Source organism: Lepus europaeus, chromosome 5 (genome assembly GCF_033115175.1).
Source record: "Lepus europaeus isolate LE1 chromosome 5, mLepTim1.pri, whole genome shotgun sequence".
NCBI lineage: Eukaryota > Metazoa > Chordata > Mammalia > Lagomorpha > Leporidae > Lepus > Lepus europaeus.
The window spans coordinates 79,992,285-80,015,500 of NC_084831.1; the positions used below are offsets into that span (position 1 = coordinate 79,992,285).

Genomic DNA, 23,216 nt, shown 5'->3' on the forward strand with positions numbered 1-23,216 from the left:
TCTTTTCACCTCAAGTCACAGCATTCTGCAAAGAGTCATCACTATCCCATCTGATCCTGACATCTCTCTTGGTCCTTCCAACTCTACAGAGTCTCTCTCTCTGAATCGTATGACTGTTTTCTTTAAAAATGCCTCTGTGACTGGTAAACTCTTCTGTCTTAGACTCTAACCATGTGTTTCAATCAAGCATAACTTCTTTAGGGGTAGGGCTTCTCTTTTCACCTCCCAGACTGTGGGCATATATCATTTATACAGGTCCTAATAAGTAAATTGAATTGTTATTTAATGCACTAATAACACCTGATGCTTAATTGCTACAAACATGGAATGCTGTATTCTATATACACATAGAATATATACAACATTCTGTATTTGTTTAGAGCCCACCTCACTACATAAAACAAAGAATGGGAGGCTGAAAGAGACTGGTCAGCCTAGGGACTCAGAACCTCGAAGTATCTTGGCAGTTCTGCCCTCTGCCTGCTCTTCTGGCACGACACATGCTACCGGGGCTGTTCCACCTTCCTGAGTGGCAGTGGGGACATGTAGTTTCCAGCTCACACTGTTTGCTGTAGACACTGGGTTGGACCATCTCCTCGAATGCTGCCTGCCCTTCTGGCCCTTATATTCCTCCTTGAAGCTCAGTTCTCCTAAAGGAGTTTCTATCACATTCACAGTCAGCAGCAAAGCCCTCCTCCAGCACCTGTACACATCTGGGCTCCATTGCCTGTGCCACCCACTCAAGCTTTGATTAAAGAAGCAAATGAGGGAGGAAAACAGCCCAGGAAATCCCTGGTGTGCTGTACTGAACTCCTACTATGCAAAACCCTGAGATGACTCATGCCACGTGGTGTCCAGATCCAGAACTTCGGGCTCAGCATTTTCCATTCAGATGCATGACAGAGCATGTGAGAGATGTAATAGAGATTTAGAAGAGTGCTCCTCCTCCCCCAGAGTCTGGGCAATGGGGCAGAGGGCCTTGGCTCCTGCACTCTATTCAAGTCTCTGCTGCTGGCTGCTGCTGGCTGCTGCAGGACCCTGGTCGGGTCTCTCTTGGGCTCCTTGTAGTGATGTCTGCTGTGGTTACAGAACCTGTTCCCCTGGCTTGATCAGAGCCCCCTGGTCCTCCTCAGCTGCCTCAGCCCCACTCCGGATGTCACTGTTGGGGTAGAGCCTTGAGCACACCAAGTCTCCCACCTGACTACAGGCCACCTATGCAATGCTCAGCCTTCACCTCAGGACTAGGTGCTCTCTCACCTGCTGATGATCAGTTCAGCCGCCTCTCCAACCCCTGCACCTTGGTCAGACCAAGATCATGACCAGCACTGACAGGCTCCTGGGCTCTGGGCTCCTTCATGTGCTGACAGTCACAGCTCTCCTGTCTTCCCATATCATCAGAAACTTCCATGGGGGGGTGGGCAGTCTCATCTCAGTTCAAGCAGGGAACGGGGCAGAAGCCTCCTCTGCCCTCAACTTTCCTTTCCTAATGAAGTCGGCTTCCGTCTCTGAGATTCTGATCTGGAGAGAGAAAGTTATAGGATTTGAGGTTGATTACTTACTTTATTTTTGGATCTTTCCTGCCACTTTTGTTTGAAGATTTATTTTATTTATTTGAAAGGCAGAGTTACAGAGAGGCAGAGTCAGAGAGAGAGAGAGAAAGAGAGAGAGAGAATCTCATCCCTCTGCTGGTTCACTTCCTATATAGACAATGGCCAAGGATGGACCAGGCCAAAGCCAGGAGACAGGAGCTTTATCTTGGTCTCTCATGTGGTGCAGGGGCCCAAGGACTTGGGCCATTTTCTGATGCTTTCTTAGGTGCAATCGAGGGAGCTGGATTGGAAGTGGAGCAGCCAGTACTTGAACCAGTGCCCATGTGGGATACCAGCATTGCAGATGGCAGTTTAACCCTTTATGCCACAACGCAGGCCCCTTCTGCCACTCTTTTTGAGAAAAACGCAAACTTTGTCTTCTTAAATAGATAAAGCATTCTTGTATCTAATTTTCATTCATAATCATCTTCAATATAGGCCAAAGGAATAAACTCTCTACATCATATTAAAAAAATGTCATCTGAGTCATAGGGAAAGTTGGGATGTAGGTGTCATATGACAATTAGGGACTGGAGATTAGTTTGCTTTAATCAGAAGGGATATTAAAAATTTTTAATAACTCATTGTCACCTGGGTAATCTAAACCAATCTAAACCAATAAAAAATATGTCCCCTGAATATAATCCTCATGAAGTGAGTGTGGTTTCTGAAGGCATCATGGACACTTGGGAAGCCTGTCAAGGAGAGATCAGGTGAAGGAAACTAAAATCTCCTTGATGCCTCATAGCGTCTGATTCCTAGACCTGCCCTAAATCCCACAGCACCCTTCCCTGAAGCTGCTGGCTGAGAGAAAGGAAGATTGTTGAAGTCCATGAATGGTGTAGTGTAAAATCATATCATCACAAAATAGAGACTCAGCTACTCTGACTCTGGTTTGTTCCCTCTTGTGCCATCTAAGTGCAGTTTTTCTAAACTCCCTGGCCACCCTGAATCCCATGGTTCCTGTCCTTAGGTGATTAAGAAGAAATACCCGACAGATGGCTCTGAGATCGTGCTGCTGACCGATGGGGAGGACAACACCATAAAAGTGTGCTTTGACGAAGTGAAGCAAAGTGGAGCCATCATCCACACAGTGGCCCTGGGGCCATCCGCAGCTCTGGAACTAGAGGAGCTGTCCAAAATGACAGGTGAGAGAGTGCCTGTTGAGAGTGCTGTGCTGCCTCTGCCACTGGACCGAGAGCTTCAATGTACTAGGAGAGGAGAAAAGGAAACTGGTGGGAGGGTCATCTTCTTGGCCATCCAGATGCCCTGACACCCAAGTAACCCTGAGAACTAACTCCACCCATTTATTTTAAGGCCTTGATTCTAGGACTGGAGCAGTCTAGAGATGATGGGACCAGTACAGCCGTCTGATGGGAACTTGGGGCTCTCTTTCCAGGCATCGTTTAAGAACTAGAAAAATCTAATAGGTTAACCAAGAGCCATTTCCTTCCAGTTGTCAGCTGGCTAAGAGACCTGGGCCCACAGATGACCAGTCTCTAATACATACTACTAAGCTGCGAGTTCTGTGTTAGCAATAGCAAGAGTAATGAGGCACGAAGAAGGGGGCCTTCAACTTTCCCCAGGGAAGATTGGTCTAAGAAGGAAGACAGAAGCTGGTGAACAATATCAATGGCCACTGAAAAGGTAGCTCACAACGCAGTTTCTTCATAACACGCTAATGTGTGGTGCACCTGACTCGCAGACACAGACAGATGGTTGAAATAGACCTTGTTTGTTCTTGGCTTCTTTAGCACAGTAGGTGAGCACAATTTTCTTTCTGTTTTTATACTTGATCTTAGCCAAAAGGCCAAGAAGTGATATCTTTCTGTTTTTAAATTTAGAGACAATACTGCGAATACCAAAGATTACACTAAGCAATTACCTTCTGAGACAGTTAAAATGACAGAACTGTTTGAGTCTAATACTATTTGTGCTGGGCTGGGTTTCCCAGAAGCAGAGCCTGAGACAGAGATTTGGGTGCATGGGATGGACAGAAGGAGAGCTTCAGGAGAACGGGAAGGAGGGCAAAATGGGTTGAGGAAGGAGCGTAGGGTGGATGTGGACTTTGTCAGATTCTAGCTGAAGCCTGATCCCACGGAGGCTCTGCATGATGAATGCATCGCAGACTTGATGCCACAGTGTCCATCAGTCACTGGCTGTGGATGTCAGGGCGAGGAAAAGGCGAGGGGTATTATTACTCTAGGTAGGGTGGCCCCTTTGGTAAGGTAATGCTCTGGAAAAGGGGGCACCTATAAGCTACGAGCAGCCAATACTTAAAGTGGGGAAAGATGCATCACACAGGTAAGGGGGTATGGGCGAGACGTCAATGGTGTTACTGAAATACCTTCCTTAAGGTTGGATAGAATTTCAACAGTTTGCTTATTTTTTTAAAAAATGTATTTATTTAAAAACCCACAATGAGGTTTCACCCCAATTAGAATGGCTATCATCAAAAATCAAAAAATAACAAATACTATCAAGGATGTGGGGGAAAAGGTACCCTAGTGCATCATTGGTGGGAATGTAAGCTAGTATAAGCATTATGGAAGACAATATGGAGATCCTCAGAAATCTGAAAACATAGCTACAATATGTTCTAGCCATCCCACTCCTGGGAATTTACCCAAAGGAAATGTAATCAGCATATGAAAAGTTATCTGTACCCCTATGTTAATAGTAGCTCAATTCACAATAGCTAAGATACAGAATCAACCCAGATGTCCATCAACTGATAAAGAAATTATGGTATATATACATGATGGAATACTAATCAGCCATAAAAAGAATGAAATCTTGTCGTTCAAAGCAAAATAGATGCAATTGGAGACCATTATGCTTAGTGAAATAAGCAAACCCTCAAAGGACAAATATCACGTTTCCTTTATGAGTGATAACTAATATAGAGAGTACAAAAATACAAAGTATATGAGTGAAATTTACATTTTGAGATTTGGTTATTGTTTGTAGCTCCTGTCTATACTCCTGATAAACAGTGGTTATTCCAGTTACTAATTGTTGAATCCTTTATTTAGTGGAGGATTAGGTTTTTGATTATAAACTACATTGAAAGGATGTCATTGTAAAAATTAAAAGAAAAATAAGAAAGGAAGGAGGAGGGAGGGTTTGAGCGAGGGAGGGTAGGGTGTGAAGTATCATTATGTTCTCAAAACTGTATATCTGAAATACATGAAATTTGTTGCCTTTATATAAAAATATTTTAAAAGTTAATTAATTAATTTATTTGAAAGGCAGAGCTGCAGAGAGAGAGTGAAAGACACGGATAGAGATCTTCCATCACTGGTTCACTCCCTAAATGCCTCAACAGCCAGGGCTGGGCCAGGCCAAAGTCAAGAGTCTGGAATTTCATCCAGGCTTTCCACATGAATTCAGGGACCTAAGCATTTGGGCCATCATCCCCTGCTTTCCCAGTCACATTATCAGACAGCTGGATCAGAAGCAGAGCAGCCGAGAGTTGAACCAGTGCTCATATTGGAAGCCAGCATTGCAGGCAGTGGCTTAACCCACAGCAACACGATGCCAGGTCCCATTTCCACAGCTTAAAAGTACTTTCATATCACCTGTGCTAGATGTACTTATTCTAAATAGTTCTAGACAGCAAGGTCTGCTGTATACATTTATTATTTTTACTATATAACATACTTTCCTGTAACTGTCTCTTTGCCCATGTTATTCCTTACTATCACCACATAAGATATCTTTCCTGATTAATAAGAAAGCTAAGTTTGTTAGAATTATATCTCAAATAAGAATAAATCAAGAGTCTTGGAATAAGGCTTGATTGTTTCTTACACATAAAAGTGAATGACTTCTAAAATGCACATTTTATGTTATTAATTTTGGCCTGTCAGAGATTTGTGGCTGCTTTGCAGGTAGCGAAGTAGCCAGATGACTGAGATGTTGCTGAAGCTATTATTAACTAGGAATAAAACTTAATACTGGGGAGAAAGTTTGACACAGTGGATAAAGCCACCGCTTGAGACACTGCATCCCATATTGGAGTGCGTAGGTTTGAGTCCCACCTCTGCTCTCCATTCCAGCTTCCTGCTAATGTGTACCTTGGGAGGCAGCAGATGATGGCTGAACTACTTGGATCCCTGCCACCCATGTGGGAGACCTTGACTGAGTTCCTGGCTCCTGACTTCATCCTGGAACAACTTTGACTGTTATGGGCATTTGGGAAGTGAACCAGTTGATTGAAATTCTTTCTCTCTGCCTTTCAAATAAAACCAACTAATTAATTTAAATTTTTAAAAATAGTGCTAACTTCTGAGTTAATTTGGGCACATGTTTGATGTCTATCTATTTATACTTCATTAATATAATGACAAATTTATTTTGCATGTTCTGCTACCTTTTAACAGATGTTTAATTTATTCAAAAGGCAGAGTTACAGAGAGAGGAAGAGATAGAGAGAACATCTAGTCACTGATTCACTTCCCAAATGGCTGCAATGGCTGGGGCTGGGCCAGGCTGAAGCCAGGAAAAGAGCTTCTTCCAGGTCTCCAACATGGATAGCAAGTACCCAAGCACTTGGGCCATCTTCTGATGCTTTTCCCAGGTGCATTAGCAGGGAGTTGGATTGGAAATGGAGCAGCCAAGACAGGAACAGGGGCCGATATGGGATGCCAGTGTCACAGGCGGAGGCTTTACCTGCTACACCACAGTGCCATCCCCATATTCTGCTGTCTTAACAATTGCTGAAATGTTGCAAATGCTGGCTTTCTGGAACGTAATTTCTAATGATATAATTGCATTTCAGGAGGTTTACAGACATATGCCTCAGATCAAGTGCAGAACAATGGCCTCATCGATGCTTTCGGGGCCCTCTCATCAGGAAACGGAGCCCCCTCTCAGCACGCCATCCAGGTTGGGGCTTTTCCTCTTTCACCCTTCATGTCTCTGTGTAGTCACAGCCACCACAGAGAATTTAATGGTGCAAAGTTTTGGGCTCTGCATTCTTCTCATAGTGAATCAAAATAAAAATAGAAGGTCATGCCTGGTATTAGACATTATTTCTAAAATGCAACACTACTCACTTAAACAAAAGTTTGGAAGTAATGCTAAGTAAATTCCTTAGAGAAACCAGCAACATAATAATGGGCACAGAGAGTCTTTCATAATAACATCTGTTATGAAGCACTCCTAGGAAGATGAGAATAATCGGCTCAGAATTTTCTTCAGATTAGATCATCTCAATCTCGATTTTCTGGACAAAGGCTCAGCCTAGTACAGGGATTCTTTGCTCTATTTTTCCATTACCTCACATCCCTGATATTTGCCAAGAGTTTCATATTATGAATGGAAAGCAGTTTGTGCAAGGGAAAGTCTATGGTGTCTGTCCAGACAGCTGGACCTTGGTCCAAGGTCCGCCATTAACCTTCTGACCCCAGTAAAGAAGTTCACCTCCGTGGGCCTTCGTTTCTCCACAAGGTAGGAACCAGAATCCCTCCAGAGGCCACTATTTTTAAAATGTCAGGGAAACTGAATTGTCTTTCAAATGTTGGGACCATTCCAGATGAAGGACAAATGCATTTTAAAAGGTCCTTTTCCAGTAGTTACAGAGATTATTCACATGAGTTTTTAGAGACAATAGGTAATTGGCACTCACAACAGTGTCAATTGTAACTTTTATTATGAAAATTTGGATAAAAGTAAATTCCAATGCATAAGAATAAGAGATTTCAAAACAAGATGTCTGGTCTGATGTAGCATTTATTTAATCTAAGAATTATACCCATTTGGGTTATCCTGGTTCTAATCTAGAAAATTAAATGCAAGGCCTCATTTGAAAGGTGAGGAATGTGTCTTAGAAACGTATTTCAACCAATGAAGGGACAAGTTCACCACCAGGCAGTTTCTGCCCATTATGTTTATATTTAAGAAACCTAACAGGGAGAGAGATGGGGAATGAGCAAGAGTCATTTACTGACCTGTCACAGGATTCAGATTTAAGACACTTTCACCAAGATCATCCATGATCTACTGTGAAACTGGAAAGTCTGGCTCCATGACCAGGCCACTCCATCTCCTAATGGTCCCAACTTTTGGACAACTGAGAACCGTGGAGGAGCTAGGCCTCAAAATCACATTTTCTCCACAAGCTTTGTTGGTCCTTCCCCACATTAATGCTTGCTCTGCTGCAAGTCCCTTCTTTTCTAACAGCACATCCGCCTTGGCCTCGACCACAAAGACACTTGACCTAGCAGTTACTTGCCTGTAATTCAAACTCTCCCTGTGTGAGGAAAAACTCAGTCTCAACCAGTCCCCTTAAGGGTTTAAAGGCTAACATGAGATGAGCTTCATGCTTTTTATAGGGTAAAAACACCATGTGTTATATGTCAGAAGTCTGATACAAAAATCCTATGAGTATTCACAGGACAGAAGGCTTGTTTACAATGGGTCAGGGAGATTGACATCAGAGAACACTAAGACCTAGACAAATGAGGAAGAACGTCAAGTCTTCCAGGGAGGATGACAAAGGCCAGGGATTCATGAAGGTCATTTGGGGAAGTGGCCTTGTGTGGGTGGAGGAGGGGAAAAGTGTGGGTGCTAAGGCTGCAAAGCTGATTTTGAACTAGGTCAATCATAGGTCCAAAATACCACACCAAGGGCTACAGGCTTTTAATGGTGGCACTGGGGGTTAGGGACTGAGCAGGGAAGACCCCATGAAAGGAGCTTTGTTTTCCAGAAAGTAAGCAGCTGTTTTTCTTAACAGCTTGAGAGTAAGGGGTCAACCCTCCAGAACAAAGAGTGGATGAATGGCACGGTGGTTGTGGACAGCACTGTGGGAAACGACACACTGTTTCTTGTCACCTGGACAACGCAACGTCCCCAGATTCTTCTCTGGGATCCCAGCGGGAAGAAGCAGAATGGCTTCACAGTGGACACAAACACCAAAATGGCGTACCTCCACATCCCCGGCACTGCCCAGGTATGGAGCCAGCTTTTTTCCTTATTACAATTTAATAAATTTAAATAAATAATTGTGGCATTTTAAATGCTGGCATTTTCCAAAAGGGGAATCAGTACTGAACTGAAGAGAAATAATCTCCATCTGATAAAAATCACTCAGTGTGCCAGTAAGTCCAGAGAAAGAAAATCAGGGCTATTTTTTCCAAGCATAAAAAGAGAACCTTCAAATTGGTTGGCAGTCAAGGTGCAAAATGGTCCTTAAAGCTTTGGGATCATGGAAAGTAGTTCCACTACCCCAGGAACTCATGTCTTAAATATCAGAGCAAATGATATGGACACTCCTTTCAGATCTCAGTGTCTCCCATAGCCATTTTGTTGATCATGGGGACCATTGAATTAATCCAAATACACCAAAGATTCCCCTGGATGTCATAGCATCAAAGCCACCCACACCTTCTTTGGTATGTTTACAACATGCTTACATCGGATAGGCTTCTCCTGTAGGTAACATTGAGGTCACGTTATGTCACCTCCAGTACAGTCACTGGAAATGTCTCCATTTGTTTTGGTCAGGTGGGCGTTTGGAAATACAGTCTGCAAGCAAGCTCACAAACGCTAACCCTGACTGTCACCTCCCGCGCATCCAGTGCCACCTTGCCTCCAATTACCGTGACCTCCAAAATGAACCAGGACACAGGCAAATTCCCCAGTCCCATGATAGTTTATGTGTCTATTCGCCAAGGAGCCGCACCAATTCTCGGAGCCCGTGTCACAGCTCTCATTGAATCAGTGAGTGGAAAAACTGTGACCTTGGAATTGTTCGACAATGGAGCAGGTAAGTACTCAAGAAACTGGAACGTTTATCTTTCCCTTTCCAAGAAGCAAACCGAGCATCGCAGGAGGGCATGGTCCGGTAAGTATAGTGAGAAGCAAGGCCCAGCACTGGGGGTTCTCTGCCTTCCCCACAATTCTTAAATTTGAAAATGTTGGGGAAAAATGCAGAAGGGCCCACCTTTAGCTTCTGCAAAGCCCAAGATGCATTAGTGGTTCAAACACAGTAATCTCAAAGACTCTAGGGAGTTGTCAGACCCCCTGAAAAGGGGAAGGAGCAAACTGAATAGATACCTGTGATAGGCATACACACGAGTGTGCACCTGTGAACATGAATGTTCTTCAAAAGTTTATGGGGAAATCAAATTAAAAGATAAATTTATTTTTGGTGCATAAAAGTTTGGAATTCTTGCATACAAGTGCATACACATATATACATATGTCTATACATAGTGATATATATATATATATATATATATACACAAAGGTATATATACATGAAGATATGGCATATATAAAATTTTTATTTTATCTTCACTACACAAATTTTAGATATGATTATACCTACATTACAGGTGAAGAAACTGAAGCTTTACTATTTATTTATTTAAAGATTTATTTATTTGAAAGGCAGAGAGAAGGGGAGAGACAGAGATATCTTTCATCTGCCAATTCACTCCCCAAATAGCCACAACGGCAAGGGCTGAGCCAGACAAAAGCCAGGAACCAGGAGCTTCTTCTGGCTCTTCCACATGGGTGCAGAGGTCCAAGCACTTGGAACATCATCTGAAGCATCTCTGGGCACATTAGCAGGCAGCTGGATCATAAGTGGAGTAGCAGCATTGAATATGGGACCACAGGCATCATAAGTGGTGGCTTAACCCCTGCACCACAATGCCTATCGCCAAGCTTTCATATTTAAAATGCAGCAGAAACGATTTTGAGCACAATTCTATATGATTTCTATGGTCATGCACACTCAATATTAACTTGTCTCAAAGTGAAAAATCTACTTTCTACTGTATTTAAGGATAGGAAGAAAGAGAATTCCACGTTTCTTTTTGGAATGCACATGTCTGCATACTGTGATGCAAGCAACCTTATCAGAATAAATTCTTTAAGCAAATCTCCTACCTAAATCTTCCCTGGGGCACAGTCATGAATTTTACAAATAATCATATCACATGTTTTCCTGCCCAGTCACATACAAAAATTCAATTTAGCTAAACAGATCTGTATTGAGTAGGTACCTTAAGCTATGTTGAACACAACAGAAGTTCATGACAAGATCTCTACCTTCAAAAAGAAAAACGATTCAGGAAGACAGCACGTACACATTTAAAGCCACACACACCAGAAGAGTAAAAGTAGAAATAGACCTCATCCTTAACGTAGCTCATCTTGAGATCCCTTGGAGATAATGCTGGACTTCTCTGCATTGAAACATTTAACTTGCACATAAGTTGGAAATATTTAACTGCCCATTTATCTTTAAGATATTCATTAATTCCTTCATTTGCTTGTACAGGTGCTGATACTACTAAAGATGACGGTGTCTACTCAAGGTATTTTACAGCTTATGACACAAATGGTAGATACAGTGTAAAAGTGTGGGCTCTGGGAGGAACTGACACGGCCAGACAGAAAGCAGCACCCCAGCGGAACGGAGCCATGTACATTCCTGGTTGGATTGAGAACGGTGAGTAATCTGTAGTGACACATCTGGCTGGAGCAAAACACTTGGGACTAAGAGAACACCATTAAGCCTCTGGGGTAGAATTGGGCAGGATCAAATCACAGTTTCTCGACCACAGCACTACTGATGTTCTGGCTGAGTAAAACTGTGTTGTGGGGGCTTCCCTGTGCCTTGCAGGATGTTTAGCAGCATTGCTGGCCTCTACGCACACATATCAGTAGCAGCTGCCAGTCATGACAACCAAAAATATTCCCTTGGGAAGATTTTAGTGTAGAGGTTAAGACACCTGTGTCCTGCAATAGAGCGCTGGGGTTCAAAGCTGCTCCAGCTCATGATTCCAGCTTCCTGCCTTTACAGACTCTGGGAGGCAGCAGGTAATGGCTCAAGCAGTTGGATTCTTACCAGCCACGTGGGAGAACTGGATTGAGTCCCCAGCCCCTGGCTTCAGCCCAGCCAAGTCCTGGTCATTGTGAGCATCTGGAGAGTGAATCACTAGATGGCAGTGCTCTCTCGCTCTCTCTCTCTCTTTCTCTCTCTGTGTGAGTATTAGTGTGTGTATGTCTTTACCTCTCAAATTTTTAAAAAAATTTCATGTCCACAGATGTTGTCCTCTGTCCTTGAAGGAGGTAAAGTGGCCCTCAGCTGAAAACCACTATATAGAAAATAGCTTTTGACAACCTTGGTTCAAATCTCAGCCTCTACCAAATAAAGTACAAAATCTCTTTGTCCTTCACTGCCCACCATTGTAAAATAGGGATAATAACGGTGACTACCTCATAGGATGGCTATAAGGACTAAACAGGGAAATATATCTAATAAGCTATTGCTGGCAAACAGTAAGTGTTCAATAGATATGTACCAATTTTTTAAACAAATTAAGATATTTTGTAATGAATTTCTCCACTAATATTGACATTTCCACAGGAAAAAAATTAACGTGGGGTTTGGTATTTACATCATTGCCTTTATCACAAACCCACTGTCTCCCTAACCTCCTCTCCCCTCCTGCTCAGACCAGGGAGAATAGTAGATGAAACTAACACTGGCCAGCACACTGAGCTCATGGAGAAGGAAGACCACATCCATGAAACACATGGTCCCACATCACCCTTGGTTGCAAACACTTGCCTTGATGACAGAAGGAACTGGCACCAAGGCTGAGTCCTAATGGGTTCCAGGACCTGTTTTCCATCCAGTTCCACTGTGTCCTGGGCTGACCTTTTGCAGTCCCAGAGTATGGTAAGAACAGCTCCTCCAAGAAGCTTTCCATGGCCTCTTTTCCTAGCTGTGTGCTCAGCAAAGGAAGAGTCTGAGACATGTGGTGTCCCCTCTGGCAAAGGTGGTCCACAGACTCTGTTAAAAGACCCTGCAGCTTCCCAAACCCTTCCACATTTTACAGTTTATTTTATTCTCATTTTCCCTTCTTTCTGAGTTAGGGGAAGAAGACAGCAGGAGACTGGTTTAATGGCTGTGTCTAGCCTTACCACAATATCTAACTCACCTAAGTACATTTCTCCTTTCACAGCAGGGGAAACAGAGGCTAGAGAAGCTTTGGCCTCTAAGACTAATAATGGTAATTGCTGGCTTGGCATTGGGAAGGCATAGGCTTGCCTCTGTTCGTTGATGCGCCTTATTGCCAAGAGCAGTGGTTCCTATTGGTGGATCAAATAAATACTAGGAGCCTCCAAGCATTCACTTCACCTTTGCCCAAGACTAGACTAATTTCCTTTACAGATAAAAATTTTGAGGCTAATGAAGTAGAGTTTACGATTAAATAAATTTGGAGCAATGTCATAGAATCTTTTTACTGAAAAAACAACCTGAGACTCCACAGATGTAGCAGGCCAGGACACTTTTTGAATCCCAGGATGACTTTTGTATAACAGCAGGAATGTGGAGGAAATTGGGATGGTTCCAAGAATAAGGTTCTTATTCACTCACTGAGATCAGGGGTCTTTAAAAAGCATATAATTTGGAGGGCCAATTATGTGGCATAGCAGATAAAGCTGCCGTCTGCCACACCGGTGTCCCATCTAGGCATCATTTTGTGTCCTGGCTGCTCTACTTCTCATCCAACTGCCTGCTAATAGCCTAGGAAAAGCAGCAGAGGATGGCCCCAGTGTTTGCAATCCTGTCATTCATGTGGAATACCCTGATGAAGCTCCTGGTGCCTAATTTCAGTCTAGCTCAGTCCTGACTACTGCAGCCACTTGGGAAGTGAGCCAGCAAATGGGAGAGCTCTCTGTCTGTCTTTCCCTATCTCTCTGTGATTCTGACTTTCAAATAAATAAATAAATCTTTAACTTAATAAATAGTATAAAATTTTGGAGCCCATAATCTGCATGAGAAGTTGCAATCTAATAGGCCAACACCCAAACTCAGAGAAAAGGAAAGAAAAATATACAGAACAATCAAGGTAATTCTGAAAGTCTCAGCTGATTAATGGCCAAATAAATAAGAATGATAATAAAACCCAAAGTATTATCTAAGCTAGAGAGATTTCTACAACAGAGGAAGTATTTACACTGAATTTGTGGGAAGGTAAAATTGGGGTAGGCAAAAAAGATGGAAAAAGAAACAATCCCAGGACAACTGTCATGAAAATAAATTCCAAAAGGTTTTTTCACTAAATATCCAGGATTATCTGAAACATTAAGAACGGTGATTCAATCTTTGCTTTTTCCCCTCATGCAATCTGAATAGGATCTTGTCACCAATGAAGCACTTTAAAATGCATTTTGTGGGTCTGGCTCTGTGGCATAGTGCGTTAAGCTGCTGCCTACAGTGCCAGTTTGAGACCTGGCTACTCCTCTTACGATCCAGCTCCCTGCAAATGCACCTGGGAAAGCAGCAGAAGATGGCCCAAGTGCTTGGGCCCTTAGACCTATGTGGGAGACCTGGAAAAAGCTCCTGGCTCCTGGCTTTACCTGACCCAGCCCTGGCCATTGCTGCCATGGCAGATTCCCCCACCCCCTCTCTAACTCTGCCTTTCAAATAAATAAAATAAATGTTTTAAAAAAATAATAAATAATGAAATTAAAATGCATTTTGTGCATGGAAAGAATGAAGGGGAAAGGGAAAACAGGAAAACTGCAACCTGGTAAGAAAACAGAGGGCGACATTGGCATTCGGTGGTGTTGTTTACTCTATTTTGACTAATTTTTTAATGCAGGTGAAATAAAATGGAATCCTCCTAGATCTGAAATTAATACAAATAATCTTCAAGACAAGCAACTCTGTTTCAGCAGGACATGCTCTGGGGGTTCATTTGTGGCCTCCAATGTCCCTAAGGGAACCATACCTGACCTCTTCCCTCCTTGTCAAATCACCGACCTGAAGGCTAAAGTACAAGGGAACAATCTCATTAATCTGACTTGGACAGCACCTGGGGATGATTATGACGATGGGCGAGGTAAGCTGAATGGGGCAAGGAGCCTGTAAAGGAGTGGACCACCCAAGCAGAGGTGCAGAAGCAGGCAAGGAGGCAGAGTAGGGATGCAGATGGGGAGCAGAGGTTAGGAAGGACCTTGAATGTCCTCTGAAATGAAAGTAAAGCTTTTTTAGACAAGAGAGATTTAAAATCTAAAATTCTAGGCTCCTTGGGGAACAAGAAGTTTCAGCTAGGAAAGACAAACCTCAGGGTCTTGGGATTTTTTTCTGGAATTTTGCTCAACTGTCTTTAGGAAGTCCCATTTCCAGTAGTGATTTCTGGGGAAGAACCGGGAGTAGAGAATCGAAATTGATGGAACAGAGCTGGCTTTTGGGAGAAACCTCAGATCCTCCCAGCCTTTGTCTCTCAAAGTATAGCCCATGGACAGCACTGTGGGCATTCGTGGATGCTTTTTAGAAATGTGGAACCTCAGGCCCCAACCCAGACCTTCTGAGCCAGAGTTTGCTTTGTAAGACCACTGGGTGATTTATATGCACATTGGGGTTTGAGAAGCAGTGATACCAAAGCCCCTCTACAGATAATAAAGTAATAAGTGGTAAAGAAACAACCTCTGATCTCAGGCAGGTATTATGCTGATCAAGGCTTTAAGTCATGCCCAAGCCACTTCTATGCCTATCACCTTGTAAGGACATACAAACAAGAGTGTGACAAAAGCCCTTGTAAATATGGACCGTCAATTTTATTTATTCATTGGAACTTTTGGGGATGTTGATATAATCTCTCATAAACTTTCAAAGCTTCTTTAAGATTGGAGCATTACAAATCACAATCTTTTCCTCTTTTTTTTTTTCTTGTTAGCTCACAAGTATATCATTCGTATAAGCACGAGTATTCTTGACTTCAGTGACAAGTTCAACGAGACTGTCGAAGTGAACACGACTGGTCTCATCCCAAAGGAGGCCAACTCTCAGGAAGTCTTTGTGTTTAAACCAGAAAACATCGCCTTTGTAAACGGCACAGATCTCTTCATTGCTATTCAGGCTGTTGATGAGGTCAATCTGAAATCAGAAATATCCAATGTTGCACGAGTGTCTTTGTTTATTCCTCCAGAGACACCTAGTCTGGAAGTTACTCCTCCTTATCCTAGTGTTAGCATCAACAGCACCATTCCTGGAGTTCACATTTTAAAAATTCTGTGGAAGTGGGTGGGAGAATTGCAGGTATCCCTAGGCTCGGGCTGAGTTTCATATGAAAAATAAATCACTCCAAGTTCTCTTCATTATAAAATTTCCTAAAATGCATTTTAGATTTCCTTTGGTGAGTGATACAATTAAGTAAAATTCTAAACACCTGGGTACATGAGCATAAAAACTATGTTCAAATTCAGAAGTTTAATGATCATTCCAATCATCCATGAATGATTCTGAATGCTAGAAGGAAATAGCACTTATATCAGCAAATGGGAGAATGTTTTGATGTGATTTAAGGTGTGTTCCAATTAAAGAAGACATGTAATTGCAATTACTCTAATAAAATTGTTAAAGGTTGTTTGGTTTCTTTTGAAGGGTACCATATTATGTAAATATGAGACATTGCCAACTGTAGGAGCTTTGGAGCTACATGACCACAAGGATGAGGATTAAACACCGATTGAGAAATAAACACTTGTGGTGTCTGTTGTGCCAAGTGCTCTCCTAATGCTTAGATGCATCACTGTATTCAGTGCAATTCATTTCATCCAACAAATGCTTATCAGCTGCCTGCTACATCCCAGGCCCAATCTGGGTCTCGAGATTATAAAGGTAAATGTTGATGTTTGTCCTGCAGGCAAGGAAGAACATTTGAGAATTTACTTTTGAAACCAGGAGGTTGCTCTGATCAGACAAACGGAGCTGGGAAGAGAAAGTGGGTTGTATACATGGTGGGAGAGGCTGAGACAAGACGGACAGAAGGGGGAGGGGAAGAAAAGGAAGAGGAAAAGCAAATATAGACCGTGCACTATGGCGATCCCCATTCAGTTTCCATCAGTGATGTCAGGGTCTCCAGGGGTAGATATTCTTGTAGAAAGTCTTTTGAGTTCTCAGTCCATTAGCAAAATAAATTCAAGATGCGAGTGTCTCTATGACTGAAAACAAAATAGCTAGGGTATTGTTTCTATATAGATACAAAACTTATTTCTTCATTTCTAATTCTTACTTATTTCAAGTACCTTACAGACAGGATCATGCTTCAAAATATTCATGGGAAAAGAAAATTACCATATAAAGTAATTTTGGTGCAAATTTTGAAATTCATGCATAGCTTTTCCATAACTTGCATTTTCCTTGAGCTTTTTGAAGACTCCTTGTATACTTGGCTTTCAAAATTTTTTGAACCAAAATAAACTTACATGTTAATTCCTTTCCCATGAACTCTTTGAAGTACATTTATATAGACAATAAACATAAGAACATATTTAAAACAAACTAGAGGAAGGATCAGCACATCCAATGCATGGTATAATGTTCTACACAATTGCCATAGCTACATTTTAGTTTGAGCTTTCAAGTAGGCAGGACAAAGGAGACATATATAGTAATCAGATGAACAGAGTCCACAGTTGAAAACAAACCAGGCCGGCACCGCGGCTCAATAGGCTAATCCTCCGCCTTGCAGCGCCGGCACACCAGGTTCTAATCCGGGTCGGGGCGCCAGATTCTGTCCCGGTTGCTCCTCTTCCAGGCCAGCTCTCTGCTGTGGCCAGGGAGTGCAGTGGAGGATGGCCCAAGTGCCTGGGCCCTGCACCCGCATGGGAGACCAGGAGAAGCACCTGGCTCCTGGCTTCGGATCAGCGCAGCGCACCGGCTGCAGCGGCCATTGGAGGGTGAACCAACGGCAAAAGGAAGACCTCTCTCTCTGTCTCTCTCTCTCTCACTGTCCACTCTGCCTGTAAAAAAAACAAAACAAAACAAAAAAACCCAGGGATTTGGGAGGAGCAGGGCTTTGCCTACTCTCGAAACTCATAAGAACTGACATCCATGGATGTCAATAAATTAGAGCATTATCTTCTTAAGAGCAGCAGCACTTTCAACAATATCCCTGTAATAACTTATCAGAAGTCTGATATGATTCTAGTCACATTCTTCTCTGTAAGCCAATGGAGGAATTCCTCAGTATTATTTAGAAAAGGCAAGTATATAGAAGCCCAAACAATACAAGCCTAGAAAACAGCACTTGATCTTGCCCCAAAGATAACATTTTGAGTGGATAGATTGTATGTCTTTCAGGCAGGTTTCCATGGCTAGCGTTTCTTTGCTGTGATGACTGAACAGAAGAGAATTCGAAGGCTGAGAAGGCAGGCACTGATGTCTTGAAAGTTGGGATGTTTATTGAGAGCATATCCAGGTGCTTTGCCAACCAAAAGGTCAGAGGGTCAGAATGGAGTGTGCTTCTGAAAGTCACAAAACCAACCCAGGGCATATACCTCACAAGAGGGACAAACGAGTAGTCTGAGGCCCCAACTCAGCTCCATGGAACACGGCTGCCATGCGTTTAACCTGGGATATGTCTAGTACTCATTGAGATTTTCATTTCTCTTTGGGTGAATTCTGGAATGTAGGATGGGACTAAGAGGAGCACTGCATAGGCGGGTATGAGAAGAGAAAAGAGATAAATGTCAGCGTGGAGATGAGAGATAAAGAGGAGAACAGCAAAGAAGATGACATTCTTGGGGCAGGTGTTTGATCTAGCAGTTAAGATAGCGACATACCATATATCAGAGTATCTGACATCCTGCTGACAGTAACCCTGGGGGGCTCGAGTAGTTAGGTCTCTGCCATTTACATGCTAGCCTTGCACTGAGTTCTTAGATCCTGGTGTCAGCCTGGACCAGTCCTGATTGTTGTGCGCATTTGGGGAGTGTATCACTAGATGGGAGCTCTCTCTCTAATTAATTAATTAATTTAAAAACAATGTTATATACTTCAGTTATAGGGAAGCTCATTGCAAAAATGTGTATGGACTGTCACACACGATAAAAGCCAAAATTTTGCCTTATGCCCTCTTTGCTCTACAATAATCTTGTTTTGTTTTTCAGTTTCTGAAAGGTCAATTAAGTGAGCAGTAAATCTGATGAATCTATTCTAGACATTGGCAGGAGCATTGCATGTGTTCAAATAACTTAGGCCTTTCAAATAAAAGTCCATGTCCCACCGAGGCTTTATCTCACTTCCCCTCTGAGTGTCCTCTGCTTCCTGCACTCAGCTGATCTGGACTCTGCTTGGAAGACTCTTTTCCTTCAAGTGGAGGCTGCTCCTTCTCTCAGTACTCAAGTATCAAGCACCAGAAGAGGATGGGGAGAAGTATTCTCCATCTGCCCTTTGCAACTTCCAAACTGGGTCATAACTGCTATTGTTTCATGTTTGTTATTAGAAAGCCTCATCTTGTGCCACTGGTTGATGCCCTCCATCCTCCCTTCCTTCATTGACACCCATCAGCCTTACCTAAGACAGGTTCTTGAATCACAACACTCTCTCCCTTTCCCTCCTAAAATCACGGAATGCTATCAGAATCTATATGAGCGAGTCAATCCATGGTTTAGCCTCAAAAGTTCTTGATCTTCATCCTATCTTTTTTAGACTTCAGCGTGCTATTTAATTGAGTCATGAAAATGACTCTTTATAAGTGAAAAAAAATGAGAAAATATGATAATTCCAAATGGTTTGACCTCATACTTCCAAGGTCATACTCTGGATTGAGTAAAAACCTGGAACAGCTCCAATTGTGAAATTTTAAATATCTGATGTCCTATTGGGGCCACCTCCTCCTGTCCTTCCGAGTGGCTCCTACTGAACAGGATTCATCAAATCATGCTGATCCTCGTCACTTCATGGCCTCTTTTCATCCTACCCAGCATCCCCTACATGCCTCTGTGTACATACCAAGTCCTTCCTTGATAACTCCTTAACTCTCTCATCTACTTTTTTATCACTCCTGCCCTGCACATATCTCTTGCTTTAAGCATATTGTCTGTGTGTCAGGGACATTCTATTACCCATTCAGTAAGTATTTTCAAGTACCTATCCATTTATGCCAAGCTGTCTATTAGATGAAGATTGTGAGGATAATTAAGCTAGATATGGTTTCTGCTCTCTGGAGCCTACAGCCAGCAGCATCAACAAGCAGGCAGGCAGTTAACAATGCACAGTAGGTAGGTGCTATGCTAGGGGAAGCATACATTTGTAGGAAGCTGTGGTTTTGATAAATAATACCCACCTGGTATCTGCCACAGGAAATGATGCTTCTGCTCTCATTTGCTCTAAGTAGAAAACAGATAGGAAACCTCAAGAAAAAGGAAAGAAGCAAATGACCCTGATTAAACCTTCCAGTTTGCCAAATATTACTACATCTTAGAATTAGTCACATTGAGCAAAATCGATTTCCAGATACACTTTGGAATGACTAGAAATCTCTTTTTATTCATCTAATGATAGTCCTGTGCTATTAACCTTGGCAACAGGGAAGGAAGGACAGAGAGGTGGACGGAGAGAGGAGAGAGAGGGAAAGAAAGAGGGAAAAGGAGGGAGTGAGCAGGAGATTGAATACAAACACCAGGCTTTTAAAATGATACTTTAAAATAACACCTTATTAAGAGGAGGCATTTAGTCTAGTAGTTAAGATACCAGTGTCCTACATTAAAGTACCTGGGTTCAGTCCCCAGCTCTGGCTCCTGATCACCCTGAGAGGCAGTAGTGATTGCTCCACTAATGGGTCCTTGCCACCCACATGGGAGATCTAGATTACGTTTCCAACTTCTAGTTTCAGCCCTGCTCAGTCCTGGCATTGCAGGTATTTGGGGAATGAACAGTGGATGAGATCAATCAATCTCTCTCACATAGATAGATAGATAGATAGATAGATATATTGCCAGCTATCTCTCCTCCCTGACCAAATTAATAAATAAATAAAAATTTTTTAAAAACTTCCTGACATGGGGCTTGAGTAGATTTTGTTTGCCCTTAATACTTTCACATGATTTCAGACATTTGGAGAAATACCAAAATCTTTCTGAGGAATAAATTTTCTAATCTTGTTTGTTAGAATGGTTTCTTAAAAAAAAAAAAAAAAAAGAGGAGGAGCTGGCACTGTGGTATGGCAGGTAAAACCTCCACCTGCAGTGCCGGCATACCATATAGGCGCTTGTTTGAGTTCCGGCTGCTCCACTTCCGATCCAGCTCTCTGCTATGGCCTGGGAAAGCAGTGGAAGATGGCCCAAGTTTTTGGACCCCTGCACCCGCGTGGTGAAAGGCACAGAGGAAACGCCTGGCTCCTGGTTTCAGATCGTCACAGCTCCAGCCATTACAGCCAATTGGGGAGTGAACCAGCAGATGGAAGACCTCTCTCTCCCTGCCTTGCTTCTCCTTCTCCCTCTGTATAACTGTGACTTTCAAATAAATAATCTTTAAAAAAAAAAGAGGAGACAAATCTATAAAAGGGTTTGAGGAAGTTTATGCTAAAATTTCTCATTACAATCAAACATAGCAATTCAGGTATGAGCTAAATAATGAGAACAGAAAAGTTATTGAATTAGAAGACCTAAGCATAGTCATTGTCATTAAGAAAAGTCTATTTTATTCAGTTCCTGGAACCCAAATTCCAAAAGGGAAATATGTTAAATAGTTCTTCCTGGCAACTTTAACTGTCACAAGAGATAAACTTTTCCTAAATTTCAAAAGCAATTCCAAATCCACCAAAGGGGTAGATACTAAAAAACAACTGTAGGATGAATGCACAATTTAAACTCTAGAGGGCGCTTTAAGCTCATGATTCAGGCATATTTTAGGCTGGCACAGGAATGCAGCTATTCTTACTGACAGGGTGTGGCAAAGGGACCTGGAACTCCAAGAACCCAGTCAGTTAGTCCATTTAGAGCCAGGCCTTGGCCAACAAATATATAAAGAAATACTCAATATCACTAGCCATCAGGGAAATTCAAATCAAAACCACAAGGCATATCACAACAGTTAAAGTGGCCATTAGCAAAGAGACAGAAAGTAACAAGTGTTGGTGAGGATGTAGAGAAAAGGAATATTGTACACTGTTGGTGAGAATGCAAATTAGTACAGCCATTTTGAAGAACAGTACAAAGGTTCCACAGAACTCTGACAACAGTCTGCCATGTGACCCACTACCTCGCTTCTGAGCACTTCCACCAAAGTGAAATCAGCATATCAAAGAAAAACTTGCACTTCCATGTTCATTGCAGGACTATTCACAACCACTGAGATATGTAATCAACCTAGGTGTTCACTGATAGATGAATCGATGAAGAAAATGTGGTATATATGCACAATGGAATATTATTCAGCCAGAAAAATGGAATCTTAACATTAGCAGTAAAATGGATAGCACTGGAGATCATTAAACTAAGTGAAATAAGCCAGACACAGAGAGACAAATATCAGTGTGTTCTCTCTAATAAACGGAACTTTTTTTTTTAAAAAAAGGCCAATCTAAACTTGGTGATTACTAATGGTTGGGAAGGACGGGAGGGAGTGGGGACAGGGATAGAGGGAGATTGGATAAGGGATGCTAAACACAGGCAGACAGAAGTATTGGGATCCAGTGATCCACAGCACAGTGGGGTGACTATGGTTCAAAACAACACTTTATGCACTGGAAGAGAGGAACTGGCAGGCTCCAAATTCAGAGAAAAGATATGGAAATGGAAATGCTAAATGCTGGATTTGATCAGTTTATGTTGGATACAAGTGTTGAAATACTGTACGGTACCCCATAAAAGTATTCAAGTACTACATGTTAAACAAATTTCTTTAGTTAATAAAAAAAATACAGCAAGTCCTTAGTATCTGGGCTGAAAATCAGATAGTGTCACTACCACCATCACGCATTGACTGGGTAGGCAGGGCAAATTGTAGGGGAGGAAGAAATGAGGCAGGTTTCAGGACTTGGCCAAGAAGAGAGAGGTGTAATGATAACATTACCATTCTTCATTATTTTATCTGATAATGATAATAGTCAGCATTTGCAGAGTTTTAAATTAAATGCTAGAGGCTGGCGCCGCGGCTCAATAGGCTAATCCTCCGCCTTGCAGCGCCAGCACACCAGGTTCTAGTCCCGGTTGGGGCACCAGATTCTGTCCTGGTTGCTCCTCTTCCAGTCCAGCTCTCTGCTGTGGCCCAGGAGTGCAGTGGAGGATGGCCCAAGTGCTTGGGCCCTGCACCCGCATGGGAGACCAGGAGAAGCACCTGGCTCCTGGCTTCAGATCAGCGCAGCGCGCCGGCCGCAGCGGCCACTGGGGGGTGAACCAACGGAAAAGGAAGACATTTCTTTCGGTCTCTCTCTCTCACTGTCCATTCTGATTGTAAAAAAAATAAAATAAATAAATTAAATGCAAATTCCATAGTGCAAATTAAATTAAATGCTAGACACTAATATTTCACATACTCCCATCCAGACTCTCTGCTAAGATTTGAGGGTCCTGGGAGAAGAGAACAGATAGAGATCTAGATACTTTGTGTATAAATAGGAATCATTACTAAGCAGGCTAACAAGCTGTTGAAATCTATTTATGTCCTGTCAATAAAGAAACCTTTGTTGGACAAGTGGCTTGCAAATATTTTTTCCTATTGTGTTGGATGTCCCTTCACTGGCTGTTTCCTTTGATGTACAGAAGCTTCTGAGTTTGATATAATCCCATGTGTCTAATTCTGCTTTTCCTGCCTGTGCTTTGGGAGTCTCATTCAAGAAGTCATCACATATATCAATGTCTTCA

The 23,216-nt window shown here is 42.4% G+C and overlaps 1 protein-coding gene across 1 annotated transcript in view; it reads left to right on the plus strand.

Annotated features, from left to right (window-relative positions):
• The window catches only part of CLCA1 (chloride channel accessory 1), a 32,416-nt gene extending 16,478 nt beyond the window's left edge, over positions 1 to 15,938 (plus strand). The window contains exons 8-14 of the mRNA XM_062193427.1: positions 2,563 to 2,737; positions 6,373 to 6,479; positions 8,329 to 8,544; positions 9,099 to 9,360; positions 10,885 to 11,055; positions 14,225 to 14,464; positions 15,302 to 15,938. Coding sequence (XP_062049411.1) covers positions 2,563 to 2,737; positions 6,373 to 6,479; positions 8,329 to 8,544; positions 9,099 to 9,360; positions 10,885 to 11,055; positions 14,225 to 14,464; positions 15,302 to 15,684 — 1,554 coding nt within the window. The 3' untranslated portion in view covers positions 15,685 to 15,938. The remainder of the gene's footprint in view (positions 1 to 2,562; positions 2,738 to 6,372; positions 6,480 to 8,328; positions 8,545 to 9,098; positions 9,361 to 10,884; positions 11,056 to 14,224; positions 14,465 to 15,301) is intronic.
• Positions 15,939 to 23,216: the final 7,278 nt, after the last annotated feature.